Source organism: Hemicordylus capensis, chromosome 3, assembly GCF_027244095.1.
Source record: "Hemicordylus capensis ecotype Gifberg chromosome 3, rHemCap1.1.pri, whole genome shotgun sequence".
NCBI lineage: Eukaryota > Metazoa > Chordata > Lepidosauria > Squamata > Cordylidae > Hemicordylus > Hemicordylus capensis.
In genome coordinates this window covers 67,548,395-67,570,150 of record NC_069659.1, presented here as the reverse complement: position 1 = coordinate 67,570,150, position 21,756 = coordinate 67,548,395, and the positions used below count along the sequence as shown (strand labels likewise).

The 21,756-nt window shown below is 42.0% G+C and overlaps 2 protein-coding genes across 14 annotated transcripts in view; one reads left to right on the top strand and one right to left on the bottom strand.

Moving 5' to 3' along the window:
- Positions 1 to 11,289, top strand: part of HTR1F (5-hydroxytryptamine receptor 1F) — a 158,216-nt gene extending 146,927 nt beyond the window's left edge. For 3 of the 5 annotated variants that reach the window (XM_053311627.1, XM_053311626.1, XM_053311625.1), the window contains 3 exons: positions 500 to 679; positions 909 to 1,040; positions 8,407 to 11,289. In XM_053311627.1, the coding sequence (XP_053167602.1) occupies positions 8,444 to 9,565 (1,122 nt within the window). In that variant the 5' untranslated portion in view covers positions 500 to 679; positions 909 to 1,040; positions 8,407 to 8,443 and the 3' untranslated portion in view covers positions 9,566 to 11,289. The remainder of the gene's footprint in view (positions 1 to 499; positions 680 to 908; positions 1,041 to 8,406) is intronic. The other 2 variants (XM_053311624.1, XM_053311623.1) reach the window with 1 other exon arrangement.
- Positions 1 to 21,756, bottom strand: part of GPR89B (G protein-coupled receptor 89B) — a 198,430-nt gene that overhangs the window by 67,646 nt on the left and 109,028 nt on the right. The window lies entirely within an intron of this gene.

Genomic DNA, 21,756 nt, shown 5'->3' with positions numbered 1-21,756 from the left:
CAAACAAGCAAAGGTGGGTGGGATGGACTTGAGATGTTAATTTTTGGCATTGTCTTTAAACAACAAGTATAAACAAGAAGGCTTCCATATTTTACATTGTACAGAAAATCATCTGCAGGTGAACACCTGCATGCTTCTGATTCTGCAAAACACTTCTAAGAGCATCTTTATTTCTGTAAAAACCATCCTAGAGAGAAAGCAGCACAAATGAAATGTCTTTCATTCAGTGCTTTGAAAATACAGTTTGCTCATTCTGAAGTGGAAAATACAGGGATTCATAGTGTCTGTCTTTTAGAGATGTCATTTGCCAGATTACTTTCAAGAAATAAAGGAGTCCAATTTTGCTGCCGGTTGAATGGTTTAAACTGCCTTATTTTTTAAAGTTTAGAAAGAAATATTTTTCTTCTAGTATAAGTGTAAGACACAAAGGAATATCTAAAGATTTTTTTACCTACGCAACTATAGGCCTGATCCAATTATCCTCTTTTAAACATGGTAGGGATGTTGTCCTTGATAAACAGCTAGTACATGGCTTCATGACACACCAAAAAGAAGAACAATCCCACCTCTTGAAAAAATGAGCAGGAGGATTCCATCATGCATGGATAACAAAGGAAGCCATTGGAATTGGAAGAATGTCCCTGTGAATCCATTTCAGATTGTGTTCTTTTCCTATCAGGTAAAATGTTGATAACTTACAAGCAAACCTTAAACCTTATGCTATATTTGCTTCCAGAGGCATCACTCAACATCACTAAAGAAATATTCCCATAGCCCAGTGTGAGAGATGATGATCTCAATAACTCCAATAGAAGACAATAAACACAGCCACTATGAAAAATTCTGAGAAGACAACCCATTATACTCAGTGTCCTTGCCCTGAAACCCTTTTCTCCTTTTTGTTACAGAATGGCAAATGAGAAGCAACTGTTACTGCAACCACTCCAGAAAATAACCCAAGTGGAAATGCATATTACAACTGACATTAAGACTGGAACCAGGATCACACCACACCTTGATGTATGGAGCTTCAGGAAAAGGTTTGTTAGGAAACAACTGCTTGATGAGCTATGTGCAACAGTCTTTGTGATAATAATAATGATCACAGAATGAATTTATTCCTGCAAGTATGAGAGTGCAGTTATTCTCTGTAGGCAGAGAATATGGTACAGAGGAGGAGAGTGGCAAGCAATAGGAGGAGAGGGTAAAGATGTCCACAAGCCGGTTCAGCACCTCCTCTGGGAAATGCTGGTTAATGTGCCAGCAGAATTCAGACGTTGTGATGCCACCATCACACCTCTGGTTGCAGCAGTGAAACTCACTACAAACCAAAGGTTCATATTACCGTTTGGGGTTGAAAACCTTGGGTCGCTTTTGTGATGAAACCACGGTTTCACGCATTTGGCCTTTCTGTCTAGTCAAGCCAAGTGGGTAGTCTGGAGGTTTGAGCTTTGCTTTCCCTCTCCCCCCGCCCCCCACCCCATTGTTTGTGGATTGGCATATGCTTAGTTGATAAATGCATGCAGCTTTATAGACATGTTTAGTCCTTATACCCAGAAGGCCATCACTGGCACAATTCTACAAAGCTGGGAGGGTAAATAATTCCAGTGAATTGAAGCTTAGTTGTGTGCTCTAGAAGTTTCTCTGTGCTGCTTTTCTTAAACAACCAGAAGGCTTCAGAGTCAACATCTACAATTGAAATTGTCCTTTGGTTGATACAGATCAAAGAAACTCTGGGGCAGCTCCATTCTAAAATACATGGATTTTAATTTAGAGAAGAATGAATAATTATTTTTTAAAAAATTGTGTGTATGTTCACACATGCACATACACACACACACAGATCTCATAAGTCTCTCTCCCTTCAGAAGGGGGCTACAAATCTAAGTAGTTAGTTATGTTAGACAATCCAGCAGAATCCTGTTGGTTTGTCAGTTTTCCCTTGTCTATTTAAAAGACTTCAAATATCACAAAAAAGTTATTGTTATGCACTAGTCCTCAGTGGAGAAGTCCCCCCCTCACCTGCCATTCTTCCACTTCATCTACCCACAAGTGTGTGCTGAGCTGTTCCGTTCTCCATCTTGTTCCTTAAATAGGGTACAGCAGGAGGAAAATTGTCCTCTCGCCCCTGTGCTAAGCTAATTCTGCTTTAGGAAAAAGCCCATGGGGTGGATGGACAAGATACCCAGAAGTCTGGAATCTGGAATCATTCCAGTATGCTCCAAATAGGGTACTGGAAGCATATGAAGGATTAACTAGGAATGAACTGCATGAAATTTCAGGCACTCAGAACAGAAGATGCCAAAGGACGGACTAGGTAGAGTCACAGTTTGAAAATCAAAACTGTAGAGAGATTACCTTACCTTGGAAATGTTTGAGCAGGAGGACACACCCTCAGCTAACTACCTTTATATAAACCAAGCAGCTGCTGAAACTTCCAGTTCAAATACCTCATTCTGCTAGCATTTATCCACCATGAAAGTATCATTCTTTCAGGGAAGCTATGCTGTGCCCTTCTTTGTCTTGGAGTGGCTCTCCTTGCTGCCTTATTTTCTGAGCAAGTCTTGCAAGTGTGCTCAATAGCCCTATTCAGACATTATGTTGTACAAGTGCACAGATGTCTGTACACTTGTGCATGTTTCTGTGTGAATGACTGTACTTTCAATCATTGTAAAAGTGAACCTGGGTACAGGCATCTCAAATGCATGGTTTAGACAGAAAATGTACTGCAGTACCTGCATTCAACATAATGTGTGAACAACAGTACCTGTGTACAGATGACTGGAGCAAATCAGGGGCATTGAAGTCTCTGGCAATCAGATCAGGAGAACCTTGAAAGGAATCCTTAGGGATGTGATACTACTGAAGGTTCTGACCAGAACTGAGTTCTGGTGAAGAGTCCCCACCAAAGGCTGCAATCTGTCAGTCCTAGCAGCTGGTGAACAAACCTCTTTATCTTCTGAGGAGGAGGACACAGCCTAGGATTTATCTCACATGCAGGCAGATCCATTTAACTGTTCCTGACTGAGTACAATCAACACCCCGCCTTATCTCTACACATTTACTTGGTTTTCTATTTTGATCTGAAACTAGCATGACATCATAGGGAGTAGGGATGTGCAAAACTTTTCAACGCCAAAATGTTTTGATTCGAAACACGCCATTTTGAGTGTTTCAAGCTTGAAACAAAATGCCCTTTAAATAAAGGTCCTGTTTCGAGCTCAAAACAAAACCCCATTTCGATTCAAAACATTTTGATATTGAAGCGCCATTTTAGAGGCTTGTTTTCCCCTTGCTGATTGGTTTTCTGGCACTGACTTCCAACTGGCTTGTGATCTCCTTACTTCTTGGCTGGCTTGTTCTCATACAAATCAACTGTTAACATGGGCAACTGTGCCATTAGCCTTGAGACTAACTTGTGCTTCACTCACTGCTCTGGTCTGCTCTGAAATCTGCATTGCAAGGTGTACTCAGTCAAAATGTGGCTGAAGTTGCTCTAGTTGAGCTAATGGCTATGCTTGCTGCTAAGGGTGCTGCTGTGGCAGCTGTTATAATGCTAGGAAGTAAGGAGTCTTAATTGTTTGCAAGACAGCAACTTGTGTTACTGCAGCACAGGCACTGTGGTTGGCAGTGGATTCTGGGTCAGTGATTCTTTCTTTTTTGGCCATTTTTGGACAGTGTTTGAAATTTTATTGTTCCATTTCTATACCGCTTTTAATTAAAATAATCCCAAAGCAGTTTACAAGATGTTTAAAACAATGCACAATTAAAAGGCAAAAGGTAGAGAGATTAAATATAAAAATAATATATCTCTGTTTAAAAACCTATATAAAACAGTACGACAAAAGACAGAAAAGAGCAGCAATAAAAATTGTACTCTCATATAAAAGCCTGGGTGAAGAGCCAAGTTTTAACTTGTTTTCTAAAAACTGTGATGGAGGCTGAGGAGCAGATGCCAGCCAGGAGATCATTCCAAAACCTGGGGGCAATGATTGGGGGCAAATGGAGCAGAGTCCCCTCCGGTGATTTTGTCAAGCAAGCATGGGAGCAGGAGGTCCTTCAGATATCCAGGGCCCAAACCATTAAAGGCTTTAAAGGTCAAAACCAGCACCTTGAATTGGACCCGGTAAAAAATTGGTAGCCAGTGCAGCTCTTTCAGAATGGGTGTAATATGATCCCAACAGGCAGCCCCAGATAAAATCCTAGCTGCCACATTTTGCACTAGCTGCAGTTTCCAAATATTCTTCAAGGGCAGCACCACATAGAATGTGTTACAGTAATCCAGCCATAACATGACTAAGGCATGGGGAGCTGTGGCCAGATCTGCCTTCTCGAGAATCTTCTGGCACACTGGCCAAAGCTGTGCAAAGCTCTGGCCACTATCTCCATCTGAGCATCCAAAATCAGAGCCAGGTCCAGCAGTACTCCCAAGATGCACATTTGCTCTTTCAAGGGAACTGCAACCCCATCCAAAACTGGTCAAATCCTGATTGGTTCTCCTACTGGCCAACAGCATCTCCATCTTGTCTGGATTCAATCTCAGTTTATTAGCCCACATCCAACCCATCACGGCCTCCAACCCCCAATTCAGGACGTCCGTTGCCTCCCTAGGATCAGATGATAAGGAGAGATAGAGCTGAGTGTCATCTGCATATTGCTGACAACTCGGTCCAAGTCCCCGGATGACCTATCCCAGTCGTTTAATGTAGAAGTTGAATAGCATGAGGGACAAAACCAACCCTGCAGAACCCCACAAGCCAATAGCCAAGGAGCCAAGCAATAGTCCCCCAGCAACACCTTCTGGACCCTTCCCCCAAGAAAGGACTGAAATTTATGTTTTATGTTGGGAAGGACAGTTTCCCATTTATTGTGTGCTTCTGCAGTGTTTTTCAAGGCAGGATCGCAAAATAGTGCGCTCTGCTCGTTCTGGCCATAGGGAACAATGAGGAACTCAAAATACTCCATTGTTCCCCACAGTTCTCCTAGGGACACCAAAGTGGGTTGGTTGGTAGGGCGGTAGGGTATGATGGGTGCTACCTGCCAGCCAGCCCACAAAACAAACAGGCAAGCAGGCAATTTTTAACATATTTTTAACCTCCCCCCCCCCCAAAAAAAAAATCCCCACAGGATCCTAGGAGGAAAGGTTAAAAACACACAGGAAAATGGAATCTGTCCCTCCCGACACAGAACACACATTTCAAACATAGTCCAAAAATGAATCACTGATCCAGAATCCACTGCCAGCCACAGTACCTGTGCTTCAGTAACATCATTGGTGGGATCACTTTGTACTCCCATTTCAAGTAAAGGGTGTCCTAGGACCAAATTAGATAAGATTTTTAAAATGTCTTCATCTAGTTAGGGACTTGTTTACCCTAAATCAGCTGCTTCGTGGGGGCTCTGTCTGGATTGGGACCATGGCATGGGGAGATGGGGAGTCTTTTAACTTGCAGACCATTTTCTTGCCCTGAAGATGCTATTTTCTGCAATGGCACTCAGAAAAGCATAGACGTAGAGGGCTAGACACCACTTACACCTGCACCACAGTCTTGATCCTGACTGGGGTTCTGCATGGCTGCTGCTTCGAGGGGAAGCTACTAATTAGACGATGGTGCCTTTTACATCATGTTTAGTCTGGCCCTTACTCTCCTGGAATTCTACCATTTAACTCTTCAGAGTAGATCGTTTGTGGGAGGCACAGTTGCCATTCCCATTTGGGATATATGTAGTCCTAATAAAGAGCACCAGCCTCAAGATCTATAAGGATCCCTCCCCCCGCCCCAATTTTCTTGACCAGCTCAGCTTAAATGTGTTTCTCACATTTGGGCTAAATGTTCTTTATACCCCTTAATTGTAAGAGCTATTTTCTGGAGGATAAGAGCTGGGGGAGGGGGGGCCAATCTGGTCTGGCACATGATTGACAGGAGAGTGAAAGAACTCACTATGGGGATCTGATACTGTGGGGTATTTGCAACACAGAGCCACTATAACAAAAGCAGGGCCAGCTTAAGGCAGTGGCCAAAATGGCCCTGGCCAAGGGTGGCAAAGGTTAATGGGTGCTGAAAAGAGCCATGGCACACCCACAACCAGGGTACCCCCTTGCCCCCTCCTGCACCCAGCCAGTGAGTTTGCCCCTCTTCTCCCCAGACAGTGTTTTAATGAAACACTGACCGGGGAGAGATGGGAGAGGGTCCGAATGGGCCCTATCCTGGGCAGTGGCCCCACTCCATGAGTCTGTCAGACACAGGGGGCGAGGTCAATATCGGGAATAGGATCCGCCAGCCTCTCAGTGTATCCCAGTCAGTGGTTCATGGAATCACTGACTGTGAGCTGCCTTCCTTCCCTGCCTCCTCAGGCTGGGAGCCCCGTCCCTGGTACTGGCCCCACCCCCTACGTCTGACATCAGATGCAGAGGCAGGGATTGGAGCACTGCACTTCATGCATGCATTTAAAAATACTAGGGCACCGCAGACTATTTTGGGCAAGGGTGCCACAACCCCTTGAGTCAGTACTGAACAAAAGATGTTATTAATATTGGGAGCAGCAGCAATAGCAGCAGAAGAAAAACCTTTGCTGAAAAAGTAATAACTGTAGTAAAAGCTGAAGCATCCCATTCAAACCTGCAATTATATATTTAACTAAAAATCAGCACAATACTTTGTGGATAAAATGAGAGAATTCAAGTTGATGTTCTGTTAGAGATTATTAAAACCATAGAAAGAGTTCTACTGTAACTGGCCAAATGATGAGTCCAGCGTTGTGTTTCCAACCAGTAGCCAATCAACAACTCCCAAGGCACAAAAGCCACAGCTTTCACCTTTCTTCCTCAGCATGTTCTCCTCAGAGGTAGTGTACCTCTGAACTTGGAGGCCCAATTTACCTGACATTGCTAGCTGCTGTTAATAGACCAGTCTTCTATGAATATGTCTAAATTCATTCTTTAATAACAGCAGATTCAGGTGGTGAGGATATTTTTTCCCCCTTTAAAAAAAAAGTGTAACATTTTTGTAAAACAAGCTGAATGAGGCATTGCTTAAGCGACAGCAGCCTAATGTTTAGCTGAACCAGTTAATAAGCACATTTCACATGTCAAATAGCTCCCGAACAATCTCCTGTGCATTAACATTTTCCATGACAGGCAGAACACACACCTACCTAAATGTGTTTCTAAGAGTCAGTAATGAGCGAGTGAAAACAGACAGGAATGCAACAGCTAATGGCACTTGTTTGCTGGTTATCGTCCCTCCTCCTGACACACACAAAAATTGGGGCTGTGATTATTGTTTTAATCTGCTCCATGCAATTTGAAAAGCATGGGCTATTATACCTTTACTTTGGACTTCTTAAAGGGCCGTGTGCAAAAAAGCTGCTTCTGAAAAGGTGGAAGAACAGAACAGAAGAAAGTAATTATTTACAGAGTGACCTAGGGTTTTTGCTTTATTAGCTTAGTGACCAATTACTACTTGAAAGAGAGAGAAGCAACAATAGCTTTGAACTGTACCTGGCCTGTTGACCTCCACATACTCTTTGTAAAGAATAAAGAAGAACAGACTAGAAATGACTAGACAAACTCTCTGCCGTAGTAGTGCAAAATAAAGAGAGAAAGATCTAGCAAGCCATGTTTCAAGAGACTGAGACTGCTGACAGATCCAACTTTAACTAGAATAAAGGGACATGAGTTTCCATTGCCAAGAGAAAAAGATACAATTTCAAACCTAATGAGTTTATAGGAGTCAACTACACACCCTGTATATTGATCAACCCAATGGTTCTATCTACCTTATCTAATATTAATGACATCCATCTACTATTTTATTCATTTATTTAGTTCAAAGTAGCAGTTCTCAAATCTGGAGTCTTCACATTGTTTTTAGACAATTTGCCTTAATTTAACATTGCTCACAGACTTCAGATTTTCAGGTTTCCCCATTCTCTAAGCCCACAGCAGCCTGGGCCAAGGCTTACTAGAACTTCTGTGACAACAGAGAAGCCAGCCAATGACCATCAAAGAAGCTGTAACATCAGACGACTAATGCACAGGCACACTACAACATTAGAGAAGATCTGTCAGTAGGTAGCATCGAAGGGAACGTAGGTGAGGAGAACAGACATCCATGAGAACATGACAAAAGTTATTATTTCTAAATTAATTGTATTTGGGCATAAATTGGCATAAATCCAGGAGGAGGGGAATAAGCACTGTCAGAAGGGAAGTCCAATGATAGTTAGTCTTCATATAAAAATAAAAAAGACTAGATTATTTTCTGTGAGAGATGCACAATAAAATATTATGTGGGAAATTCCACAGGTAAATGGGGAAGAATGTTAAAACCTATTGGGTATTCTTAGATTCCTGGATGATGTATGGAATGATTTTTTCCCCTAAAATGTGCTTACTTCCTACAGGTGTCTTCACTAGATAAAGATCACCTTGAAGGGAGTCATGGATTATCTAAACATTACTGAACAAAATTATACATTGGAACATAATGATACATTGCAAGAACCGCTTGAAAAAGTAACATCCAAGATTCTGGTTTCTCTGACGCTTTCTGTGCTGGCAGTAATGACAACTGTCATCAACTCTCTAGTGATGACTGCAATAATTGTGACACGGAAGCTTCACCATCCTGCCAACTATTTAATTTGCTCCTTGGCAGTTACTGATTTCCTGGTTGCAATCCTGGTCATGCCCTTCAGCATTGTCTATATTGTGAAAGAAACCTGGATCATGGGTCAGGTGATGTGTGACATTTGGCTCAGCGTGGACATCACCTGCTGTACCTGCTCCATCTTGCATCTCTCGGCTATTGCTTTGGATCGCTACCGAGCAATCACAGACGCTGTGGAATATGCCAGGAAGAGGACACCTAAACATGCAGGCATCATGATTGCCATTGTGTGGGTCATTTCCATCTTTATTTCAATGCCACCATTGTTTTGGCGGCACCAGGCAGCCAGCAGAGATGATGAATGTATCATTAAGCACGACCACATTGTTTTCACCATTTACTCCACGTTTGGAGCCTTTTACATCCCACTGGCATTAATTCTGATCCTTTACTACAAAATATACAAAGCAGCCAAGACTTTTCACAGAAGAAGTGTGAGCCGGGTTCTCAAAGAGGATGTCAATGGACAGGGTCTCTTGGAAGCAAGTGAAAAAAGCTGCCGATTAGCTTCCTCTGCCTCCTGCACAAAAGGTAAAACATCACACCCTACGTCAGATATTGACAGAATCCATATTTCTCTACGAAGCCCCAACTCCGAGTCCAAGAATGAAAAAGGCTGGAGGAGACAACGGATTTCCACTACAAGAGAGAGAAAGGCAGCAACTACCCTTGGCCTGATTTTGGGTGCCTTTGTGATCTGCTGGCTGCCCTTCTTTGTGAAAGAGGTGGTAGTCAATACCTGCGAAAGATGTCAAATTTCAGAAGAAATGTCTAATTTTCTGACATGGTTGGGCTATATCAATTCTCTTGTTAACCCCCTGATTTACACAATCTTTAATGAAGATTTTAAGAAAGCATTCCAGAAACTTATCCAGTGCAAGAGCTATCTTTGAAAGAAAAAAAGTGATTTTTGGACAATTTAAAAACTGGGGGGGGGGTTTTGGAGGGGGGGATAAAAAAATCAATAATGGATTTATAGTTCTGCTGGAATTGTGCCAAACTGTACTGAAGAATTTACCACACTCTAGAAGGTTCCAGTGCATGCCCAAAAGTCTTCTGGGTTCTGTGGGTTGCACATGCACCTCAGTCACTGATACTGTGCATTTGTGCAATGACTTAGCTCTGCAGTAGTGATAGATGTCTAGGTGCAGTCCAACCTATAGTATCCCTGAAGCCTTTGCAGGATGCTTTCCAGTAATGCTAGAACACATTGACTTTGGTAAGTTCTGACGGCAGAATAGGTCTCCAGAGTTTGTTGGAAATCTGGACCCAAAAAAAATCCAGTTTCACCAAACCAATCCTGGGGCACATCTTTAATATTTACATATTTGACTTTCAACACTAGCTGTGTTTAAAACAGGCATTGAGACACCCACATATTGACTATCTCTGTTTTGTATCATTAGCATCTGGCAGTGAATTTTGTCCACATGCTAAAACATAATCTGTAGTCACTATATTTATTGGAAAGAGGGGAAACTACATGAACAGAAAGGACTGAGACTTACCCAGACAAGTGAAAGTGCTTAACATGAATAGCCTCGTGACATTTCAGGTGTTCAGCCTGAACGTAGCTTCATGTACTCTTGACTGGGTGCAGGAAGCATCCCAAGGGAAGGCAGGCATCTGTTTTCTGGTACAACACTTAAAATTAAGAGGATGCACAAGGCTTTTTCCATGTAGCCCCATAGAATTGCTTATTAATCAAAATATTACTACAGAGATTTAAAACTTCAGACCTTCTACAGAATAAATTCATTTTTTGATTTAAAATATGGGAAGGGTTTGGCTTATAAAATATTTAATGGAAATGGAAAACAGCCCTTTTAATTAAGGATTCAGCCATGTAACCTCCATAAATGCCAGCGCTGGACCAGAGTAAAGCCATTAGTGGAGTGCATTATACAAGATATATAAGAAAGTATTCCTTGTAGCCTGGACTAGCTCACAATGTGATTGTGCACCCAACAATCTACTTGCTCTAGGATAAAGATTCATGGAAACCGCTCGTTTTACAACAGGGGCTGAATTCTACACCGTGTTTCACGTGTATTTTAACAAAACCTGCACACAGTTGAGAAAGAACGTTCTTGCACAAATACGGTTGTTTGATTGTACAGCCAATAGAAACAATGGCCATACTATCACGCAACTGTGTTCACAGGAGCACTCTTGCACAACTGCACGCACATTATGTTAAAATGTGTATGGCATGCTGTGCAGAATGTCAGCCAGGGAATCCAGTTAGTGGTGCCTTAAGGGAAGAATCTTAACATGTTCTCTTTTCTTGCAGGGCTGATTCTCATGACTCTGCAGGAGTCAAAGTGAGATGATATTTCTTGGGCATGTAATATGCTTTCAGTCTCTTCTGAAGGGGTCAGATCAGTATGGCACTACCCACCTTGTTATAGCCTGACTGTGGGCATGTGAATTACGTGATGCAGTACTCAGATTTATTATTTAATTGTACTCTGCTTTTCTTAACAAAGACTGCCATCCTGTGCACATTTATTTCTGTACTACTTACAATATTTGTATACTGCTTTTCAGCCATAATGGTTCTCAGAGCAGTTTGCAATAACAAATAAAACAATTAAAAATAAAAATCAACTCAAAACTGCTGTCAGCAATTTGGAAGGGGGGGGGGAACCCCAAGACAAATAGAAGATAAAAGAATGGGGAAATGTCCAAGTTCCAAAATTGTAAGATAAAAATCAAACAGAAAGTCACAACAAAATAATAGCACCACAAACACAGTGGGACTTACTTCCAAGTAAACAGACATAGGACTAGCTACACAAATCTCCATGTTTTAACAGTATAAACACCACTAGCCTCCATAATTCATCAATACAATAAATACTACTGTATAACATAACAAACAATTAACAGCCTTTTTGAAATATAAATGTTTTGTGCTGCCTCTGCAGGCTCCTCAGGAAAAGAATCTCATAACCAATTCTGTCAGAGTACTGCAGCTCCAACTGAAAACTTACCACACGCTCTTGAAAACAATATTACCTTATATAGATATGGTATATAAAATGATATGGTCCTGGCTCACAAAATTAAGTAAGGATGGTTTTAGAAGATTACAAGAATACTTCCCGATTGAGCCATTTCAAAGCTTTCCAGTGAGACATATTATTATTATTTATTATTTATTTATTATTTATTTATTCATTTCTATTTATTTATTCATTCATTTCAACATATAAGACTTAATGGAGTCCGTGATAGAATTCTGGTAGCAAAGGCCATTAGAGGCCCAGAATGTGATTATCCTGCTCAATAAAGCCATGGTTTTCTTTAGCCTGTGGCAGTTTCCCGCAAATGTGTTTGATTTTCATTGTTGAATGTGAGCAGAAGCTGCCATTTTGCATGCCATCAGTCAGCCCCATATTGACAAAGATTACAATTGCACGCAAAATTGCACTGGGCTTCCTAGAGCAAAAGAATCAGAAGAGCCTTTTGCAAAATTGCTGCTGGTGGAGAAAAGAAACTGGCAGTGCACTTTTGTGCACCAACTCTAATTGCTTCACTGGCTGGAGCAACTACTTTACGTAAACCTAGGGAAATTCTCTACATTTTTGTAAGCAATAACATCATTGCTTTCAGAAAACTAACGGTCTAGTTTTCCCCAACATTTATGTACCTGTGTCCCTCCCTCTTAGAAGCACCACAACTTCTATGCATATTTCAACCTAGAAACCACACTGGATATGCCAGCTTGGAACCTGTCTGCACCACTTTTCTTGCTGTTTAACACACATACACTCTCCCTCTACCACTCCATCTTTGGCCAGAAGTATCTGAATCTACAGCAGTCCAGGACTCACCATTTCACTCCTCTGTTTCAGCAGCCCAACCAGGTCTCAGCCCATATTTAAGAGGACCCACCTGCAGCTTAAGAAACACTGTGAATGTTTAACAATAGAGATCCTCTTGTGCTTCTGTGTCACATTGCAGCCTGGGTCATTAAGAGCCAGTCTGTAGCTTTGCATAAGTCACTCCATTCATAAGAATGTGTCCCTATCATTCTATAATGCCATATCTTTCAATCACGGGAATTTGGACCTGCTGTCTTAAAAATCACAATGCCATAAGGAAGCAGTTTGTTGCACCAGTTGCAAGGTTGGATGTATAGCACTACCATGCTATAGTTGGCTTGGCATGACTGTGGGCTGCTTGGAACTTCTATGTACCCAGAATATGGAGGGGGGGCATGTTGTAGCCAAAGAGAACATCTTAAATTAGATTCCCTTTATTTTATTTTATTAGATTTCCTTTATTTTGTAAGATAGTTACTCTTTGGGGTAATCAAAATAACACAGATTTTGAAAAAATGTGGGGGGACTTGAGTTTGAGGTCTGTGTTGTGTATAAATTATGCTATTCTATGACCTGCAAAACAAAAATGACCACATGTGAAAGTAGTTAAGAGACACACCACCTGTCAAAAACCACATGATTTTGTGTACAGACAAAAGCCATGTGCATTTGTTTACACCAGAAGCTTCTTCTTTCTTAGAGACAAATGCTTATTATTCAGGCTTTTAATTAAGCTGTGCCTTTTTCTTAATATGTGCACCTGCCGAGCGGACAAAGAAATATTCCCTTTAAAGATGTGCAACACAATCTCTGATATAGTTATGGTTAAATCATGAGTAGCTACACATAGAAAGGCCTTCCTCTGGCATGGAGGAGCCTTAATAAGAAATTTTAAGAGGGCAAGATTTATCTTTACACAGTTAGACTTGTTGCCCTGCAGAGGGGTAGACTGCATCATGTGACCAAGAATTCTTCTGTAACCAGCCTGTGCTTTTTTTAATGTGTACACAACAGGGCAGTCAGAGAGGGGAAAGACCGCTTCAGAGCCGTAGGATTCAGGGGTTGTAGGATTTAAATCCACAATCAGATAACCATGAGTATCGTGAGTAGCATCATTGTATGCCTCCATGAGATATCTGTCAATTCCTGGGGAAATTTGACAAGCCAAGGTGTCAATCTGTAATTTATCCCTAGGATTTTTTAAAGAGCACCATATATTTAACACTATGGCTTATGGTGCGCATGGATTTTCCCTTACAGAATACATTCTGCGTAATGAGAGAGAGAAATACACAGGCTCCTGTGATGTACATGCTGTGTGAAGGCCTTTTCTATTTCCAGGTTTTCATACAACATTTTAAGGCACAACAGACAGTACAGTATGCACAATGTCCAACATATTTTTTACAAAAAAAATATCTTTTGTCACAGTTATTAGGACCTGCTAGATGGCAGAGAGGGGGTGTTGCCACCGAGTATCCATTTAAAAGCCATAAGGCAGCATCCTAAACCCCTCAGTAATCACCCATTTGCCAAACACAACCCTCTGTGTTTTCCTTAGAGGCTTTGTTTCTAACTATTCTGTTCTGCTCCACCACAATCTCATAAGCACAGTAGTAGTCTGAGATGTAGGCAAAGCCAAATATTTAAGGCTGTCAACATTAATCTTCTGGCTATTGGCAGTGGTCAAAGTAATTCCCTTGACTTTTATACAAGTAGTCCCCCCTCCCCAGACAGCTTGTAGCCATAAGATTTAGGGCCTATGCTCACAAACTCCATGATGTACTGATCTGAGGGGACAACTTACCTAAAAGGTCTCCAAGTGGTGGGTTGTACTGCCCCTCGTGGCTCACAAATATCACAGAATCTAACTGAGATTAAACTGCTAACTGAGCAAAGAGACACCTTTTAATGTGGTGATTCTCTCATATTTAGCAGCAGGAGAGCAACAGGCCCTATCAAACCCCAGCACAGCATCCCTATAGTGGCTGTTGCTGGTATCTGCCTTTTGTTTATTTTTAGACTGTAAGCCCTTTGGGAAAGGGGATCATCTTATTTATGTATTCTTTATTTTTCTATGTAAACCGCTTTGAGAACTTTGGTTGAAGAGTGGTATATAAATACTCTTTGTAGTAGTAGTAGTAGTAGTAGTAGTAGTAGAATCTGTGTCACAATACAAAGAGCACTCATGTAAGCTGTCTAGAAGGTTGTAGAGTTTTAAACAGGCATAGGCTGTAATAAAAAAGGCTAGAAAGAAGTAAGTGGTGCCTAAAGTTGTTAAGCGATCTTGAGGTATCACCCCCTGAAGGGGGTAACAATGATGACAACTAATCTTGAAGTAGCATCCCCAAGGATTTCCTCATAACTCTGGAGCAAGTTACTAATGGCTGTTAAATATTCCTCAGCACTCAACGCATTTCTGTGCCTTCTTAGACAGAGGGTTAATTATACCACCACCTCTACCCCTATAATCTGGGCTGGATAAAGTCATCCAGCCCTATTCTGTCATTCACAGTGTTCAACAATTCTTGAATATCCCAGCTATCACTTCAGGATAGGAGGGTGCTCTATCTAGAGTCACAAAACAAAATTTCTGATAAATCTCTAGACCATTCTGCTGCACATAGACCCTCTCCCACCTCTGGACAAGGTCTAGGTATACACATAAATCCTCAATACCATGAGATTCTGCAGAGGCAGCTGGCTGGGACACCACAGAAGGATCAACATTAGGTGCTGCATCTATAGATGAAGTTGGTTATGGCACCAGCTGTTCAGCAGCAACCCAAGGATCAGCAGTAGTTTCTGCTTATGCATATGGGTTTGGTTGAGACACTTCTGTAGAATCAACAGCAGATGCTATGGGAGGGGCTTCCAAATAATTAGCAGCAGATTGTGCACCACAGAGTGGCTTTTTGCCCCTACATGTGTTCATGTAACCTGCTTTGGTTGCAGGCCTCCCAGGCCTGGAGAAGCTTCCATCAAAATTTAAACTAGCAAAATAAAATTTAAATACAGGGCCTCCCCACTTTGGGAAAACTTAAAATGTTTTAAAACCACAATGCATTGGTTGGGGAAAGCCACACTTAAAATCTACACACACCCATTTAAACTACAAAGGGGGGGACAATTTAAATGAATATAGGCAGTAGAAACAACAGTAGAAATGGCAGTAGAAGGAACAGTATAATAAGACTATAGAACAGTGGAAAATATTGTGGGTTAGATCAGAGGAATTTGCTAAGAAAGGTGTTTGCATAATCCAGAGGTCTGCTTGCTCTTGGAGGTCCAAGGAAAGAAAGAGGAAGAGTTTAGATCCATAGCGAACACATTTCTTGAAATTCTTCATGCCTGGCATAGAACACTGCAGGCCAGCCAGCCACCAAGCCCTGTCCCAGTCGGGATCGAAGCCACGGAGATTGGGGGGGGGGGTTAAAATAAAAACACCAAGAAAAAAACGCTACTGTGTGAGATAAAGAAGCAATAAAAGAGTGAAAACAGGGAGAAACAGGAGAAAACAACAAGAGGATTCAAGGATTAGTCCTACTCGTTGCCGAGCTGAAGATTCCACAATGTCTACTGAAGCGCAGATGACGAAGACTGAGGGGATGTGGAGTGGCGCAACTGCATATTGTGGCTGGGGGCGGGGTTCCTGCCTGAATCAGGAGAATTGAGCTTGTTAGGTTCCGACAAGGTCTCTGCACAGGCACATAGCCCAATGGTGTAAAAGACAGAGACAACGTTGAAGAACCTCTCATCAGAATTTGTGCGAATATAATGTTTTCTTGGGTTAGGTTTTACAATAGGTGGTTGCACAGTTGGCTCCAAAGAGCTCTTGGGGGATTCCATGATCGCATGGCTGGGTGACCCTGCAAAAAGCCAAGATGGCTCAGAGGGCCGGGCCCTATTCCTAATGGTCCAGGATGGTGGGGACGTGTTTGTAGAGCATCACCTGACCCCATTCCAGTCAATAAAGTCACACAAAATAGCCACCACTCAATGAAACATTTCTGAGCTCTAAAACATATTCCTATTGGTCCAGGATGGCAGTTCTTGATCACATAAGGGTCACTTGACCCCACTTCAGCCAATAATGTTACACAAAATGACTGCCGCTCCATTACCACACCTGTGCCATCAAGCCTTTTAGGGCTTTAAAGCATGGTCCAGAATGGTGGGGGGTGTTTGTAAAGGGATGACATGCCCACCTTCAGCGAATGCCTGGGCATATCCTGGGGTGGGAGGAGGGGTGGGGCAAAACTTCTGGAGTGAGGGCATAGGCTTGGTTCTGACCATTTCCAGTGATGTAGGCCTGATTCCAGCCACTTCTGGTGACAGAGGCCTGCTTCTTTCAGCTTCCGGTGATGTCAGTAAGCACATGGCTTCCAGTATAAACAAATGCATGTGGCTTTTGTTTGTACACAAAAGCACATGGTTTTTGACAGCTAGTAGGTCCCTTCAGTACTCATGAAGACTCGAGTAAGATCATATTGAAGACTAACATACATAGGTATGACAGTTTACTATCACAAGCATCTATTTATCCCGTTTCTTTTTTATGGAGCTTATTTATAGATTAAGTATAGCCCCTAATGTTGCTTGCCAAGAGCAAGGCTATGTTCAAAAGATTTTAAGGGCAAACAGTGAGATCTTGTTATTTGTAAATATTTATTCTATGCAAAGTTAATCCAGACCACTTTGCTAGAACTACAGTAATGACTTCTTCAGGCGCAGCAGTAGGGATATGTGAATTGGTTCAGGTACAAAATGATTTGTACCTAAATCTACCTGTTTGGGATGATTTGTGGACAAAACAAATTGCCCCTGTGCTAGCTGGCCAGATTTGAGTCCAAAACAAATCACCCAGATTTCGGACCTGAAACATTTGTAGATTTAGATCTCAATTTTGTGGCGATCTCTCTTGCTGTCTCCATTTTGTGTCAGGAGTTTTTTTTAAAAATCCTGCCCTCCTAAGCTTCAGATTGTTGACTTACAGTGTGCAACAATTGGTTGGCAATTCCATCCAGGTTCCAGATTGGCTTGTTTTCATTCAAATCGTGTGTTGCCAGGGTTGAATGACCCCGCATTGGCTAGGGGAAGGATCAAAGAAGGGACAAGGGTGCAAGGAGTTCAAAGGAGGTATTTTCAAATGTACTTAACGAGGCAGGCAGCCACCATTCTGCCTTGTGGGGGGAGAGAGAGAGACAGACAGACAGACAGTCAGAGGAGCTTTGCTTTGCCTTGCTTGCCTGTTGCCTGGAGTGGATTCTCTGCTTTTTGTTCCTGCTTTCCTGATTGAGAAATAGAGGAGATAATTTTTTTCCCACCCCCTTCCTGCTGCTGAGAGAATCACTGCTGTCTGTGCATATCGATTTGGGTACAAAACAATTTGTATCCAAATCTACCTGTTTCGGGAGATTTGTGGACAAAACAAATTACCCTTGTGCTAGCTGGCTAGATTGGGGTGATTTGATTCGGGTACAAATCGAATCAAAGAAATAGATTCATCACATCCCTACTCAGCAGCCATTGCATTCCAGTTCTAATTATGCTACAAGTCAGGTGTGGAAATTGGCTGGCACTTGCACTTATTCTCTACTCCAAATAGTCCTATGAATCTGACTTTCCAAAGGAACAATTGCCACTGAAAAAGACCTCGACATACTGTGCCAATTGAAGGACTTGTTAAAACTGTGCAGCACTCTCCCTAAGCCACTTTGTCCAAACTGAATGTTCTGATATGGGACTTGGAGCCAGGAGCTTCTTAACTTATGAGTCACAGTACTGACAATTGATTTATATGGTCCATTTTCATAGTGCTTCTTGAGTGCAAAAGTATTATATTGCCATTATTTGTAAAACTTTGTGGAGCAGAACGAAGATAGGAAAAACGCATTGCTGTTTGGAAATAATTTACTGAAACTATCATGTCTACCTGCAGCAGCTTAGGTTCAGAAAATGGATCAATATGCAGATCATTTTTTTAAAAAGAAAATACCGGTTACATTTTGTACTGCTTATAAATATACTTGACAAATACAGTTAAGGCTGCACTCCTATACATCCTTGCTTGAGAGTAAATTCCATTCAAGGGAGTGGGACATATTTCTGAGTAAATCTGTATAGGATTATACTGCATATTACTGATGCAGCAAGGAGATAAAGCTGAGCTCTATCTACTCTTTAGGCTGTTTTCTATCTTGGTCATTAAATGCACCATAAAGAACAGGACTGTATTATGATACACCTTTCTTCCCACTGAATTTTTCTGCAATATCACTTGCAGGGAATTTTTGGCATGAAAAACCTATGTGGGGGAAACACAATCTCTCCCTCCATATGTACTGTGGTCCTGATGAGGATCAGGTACTATCCCTCCATGCTGCAACTTTTTTATTATTGAGAGGCACTTTTATTTTTAAGCATGCCTCTTTACTTTTAACTTAAAGGGCACTCCAGACATGCTCCTTGTAGTGTCACCCAGCCATAGTTTAGCTGCAAGTGGCATTGCACCACTGCTTCCATACCAACCTTTTTTGTGCATTTTAAACACTATTCCAAAAGCCTGTAGCCCAGGGGTTCTCAGACTTGAGTACCCCCATCTGTGACCCAAATTTGAGAACACCTACTATGGCCCATGTGATAAGTAGGAACAGTAGCATTAAAAGCAGCTCACATGTATGGTCATTGCACAGATATGCCACAGTTTTCAACGAGAAGTCAGAAAAGCTCTGTTAATCAATGTGGCAATTTAAGTGGGGGGTGGATACTAGCTGGCAATGGATGGTGGTGACAACATGTGAATGCTCCACAAAAAGCGAATGAACAAAACGTGACAGTCCTGGACTAAACACCCATCTGGAAGTGCCAAAAGTATAGTTTGGCCCTTAAAATGATGGCTTGTAAGCAGCTTTTTGATTTAACAGCACTCATAACTCAGACCTCAGTGTCGCGGAATGCTACTGAGAGTTCCCAGGACACTTTGCAAAAAAGCCACAGGCCTGACGGAATCCACAGCTGTGTGGTGAAATGATATGCAAAGAAGGCCAGATGTTCTTCCAGAGAATTTCAGCAATAGACGGTGGCTTAATGTCATGCAGCCTCTCTCTGTCTGGGTTTCTCCTGTAATAAAATAAAAGCTGCCAAGATAAATTTGTAGGTAGTAAAGAACAGAGCTGAGGAATACTAAGAGGCAGAGGGACCAGCTTCATGATGGACACTTCATCCCTCTATGTATCGGAGTCTACACAGCTGACAAGAAATTTTGCTGCCAGTTCACTTTTGACAGGGTTTCAGAGTTTCCCCTGTTGGTAGGAATATTCGTACCGTAGGAAAGAAGTACACATCACCTACCCTTCTGTGCCATTCAGCCCTATATGGTGCTGTATTTCCAACATGATCAATTTGGGCTAGGCTGCTTTGTTGAGGCCTCCATTGTACACTTCAACTATTTGGTTATCACATAAATAAGCTGTCTTTTAGTCTTAAATGGGTATTTAAGATTAATTTTCTTCCACTCTTATGGAAGAAAATACATCAGTGTGGTGTAGTGGTATCAGTAGCAGATTTTAATTCCAAGACCCAGCAATTAGGATAACAGGTAAAGGGCTAATTTGGACCCCAAGGAAGGGGTGGGGGGAGAAAGAAAGAAAATCTCAGTCAGACACAAAACATGCAGTTCCAAAAAAACAAATAAGTGCCATTTTATAAGGACGTGTGTAGTTCAAAAGTTAGGAACCTAGGAAGCTGCCTTATACCGAGTCAGACCATTGGTCCATCTAGCTCAGTATTGTCTACACCAGTGATTCTCAAACTTGGGTCCTCAGGTGTTATTGGACTTCAACTCCCATAATCCTCAAGCAAAGGCCACTGAGGCTGGGGATTATGGGAGTTGAAGTCCAATAACACCTGAGGACCCAAGTTTGAGAATCCCTGGTCTACACAGACTGGCAGCGGCTTCTCCAAGGTTGTAGGCAGGAGTCTCTTTCAGCCCTATCTTAAAGATGCCAGGGAGGGAACTTGGGAACTTCTTCATGCAGATACTCTTCCCAGAGCGACCGCATCCCCTGAGGGGAAGATCTTACAGTGCTCACACATCTCACTTAAAAACTAGAGTGAACTCTGCTTAGCCAAGGGAACAATTCATGCTTGCTATCACAAGACCAGCCGTCCTCCCACTAGTTCAAGTCATGTAAACGGTTTACTATGTTATATGGTGTTAAAAGTGATTGATAGCAATGGGGAAAGTAAAGTGAGTAGTCCAGGCTCCTCTAGAACCAGGTCCTGATCAAGCATGCCCATTTCTTTCCCCACCCCTGTCCTGCCAGAGACACTTCCCACTGCTACTGCCCACAGAGTCTTCACTAGGGTTCCCTCTAACAGGGATTCCCAGATGTTGTTGACTACATCTCCCAGAATTTCCAGCTGCAGTGGCTTTTGCTTGGGGATTATGGGAGTTGTAGTCTACAACATCTGTGAATCCCTGTTAGAGGGAACACTGGTCTTCACCAATAGATATAATACTATTCTGCAATGCTTTCAAATTCCCAATTCTAAGAATTTCTAATAATAATAATAATAGTAATAGTAATAATAATCCCCCATGAGGCACTACCTTGGTGTGGTTGTGGGGCTTGTGTGCTCTGAGGAAGGTGAGAGCTGTGCCAGAGGACCAAGAATACTGGACAGGTCTCACCAGAGGAGCCAGACGAAGAGTGCCTCTCCCATCAACAATATGGTGAGATGTAACTTTAATAAATCTATACCAGATCGGTTGTCGCCCAGGTCAACAAGGACCGCGCCAGGTGCTGGTGGCAAGTGGGCGACATGATTCAGGATCTTCAGTTGAGCAACCGGGGCTGGAGACTGGAGGATTACTGGAAGAAACGTTGCTTAACCGGAAAAAATATACAAAAAATGGCAACAAGGAAATTATTTATTTATTTATTTAGCACATTTTTATACCGCCCTAACCCAAGGTCTCAGGGCGGTTCACAACAAACAAATACTAAAAACAATTTAAAACAAATAATAAACAATCAAAAGTTTAAAAAATTAAAAAGTTAAAAAGCTAAAAGTTAAAAAGCTAAAAAGCTTGGGTAAAAAGATAAGTCTTTAGACCCCTTTTAAAAGCCACTAGAGATGGGGAGACTCTTATTCCCACGGGAAGTGCGCTCCAAAGTCTCGGGGCGACAACAGAGAAGGCCCGTCCCTGGGTGGACACCAAGCGACATGAAGGTAGCCACAGACGAGCC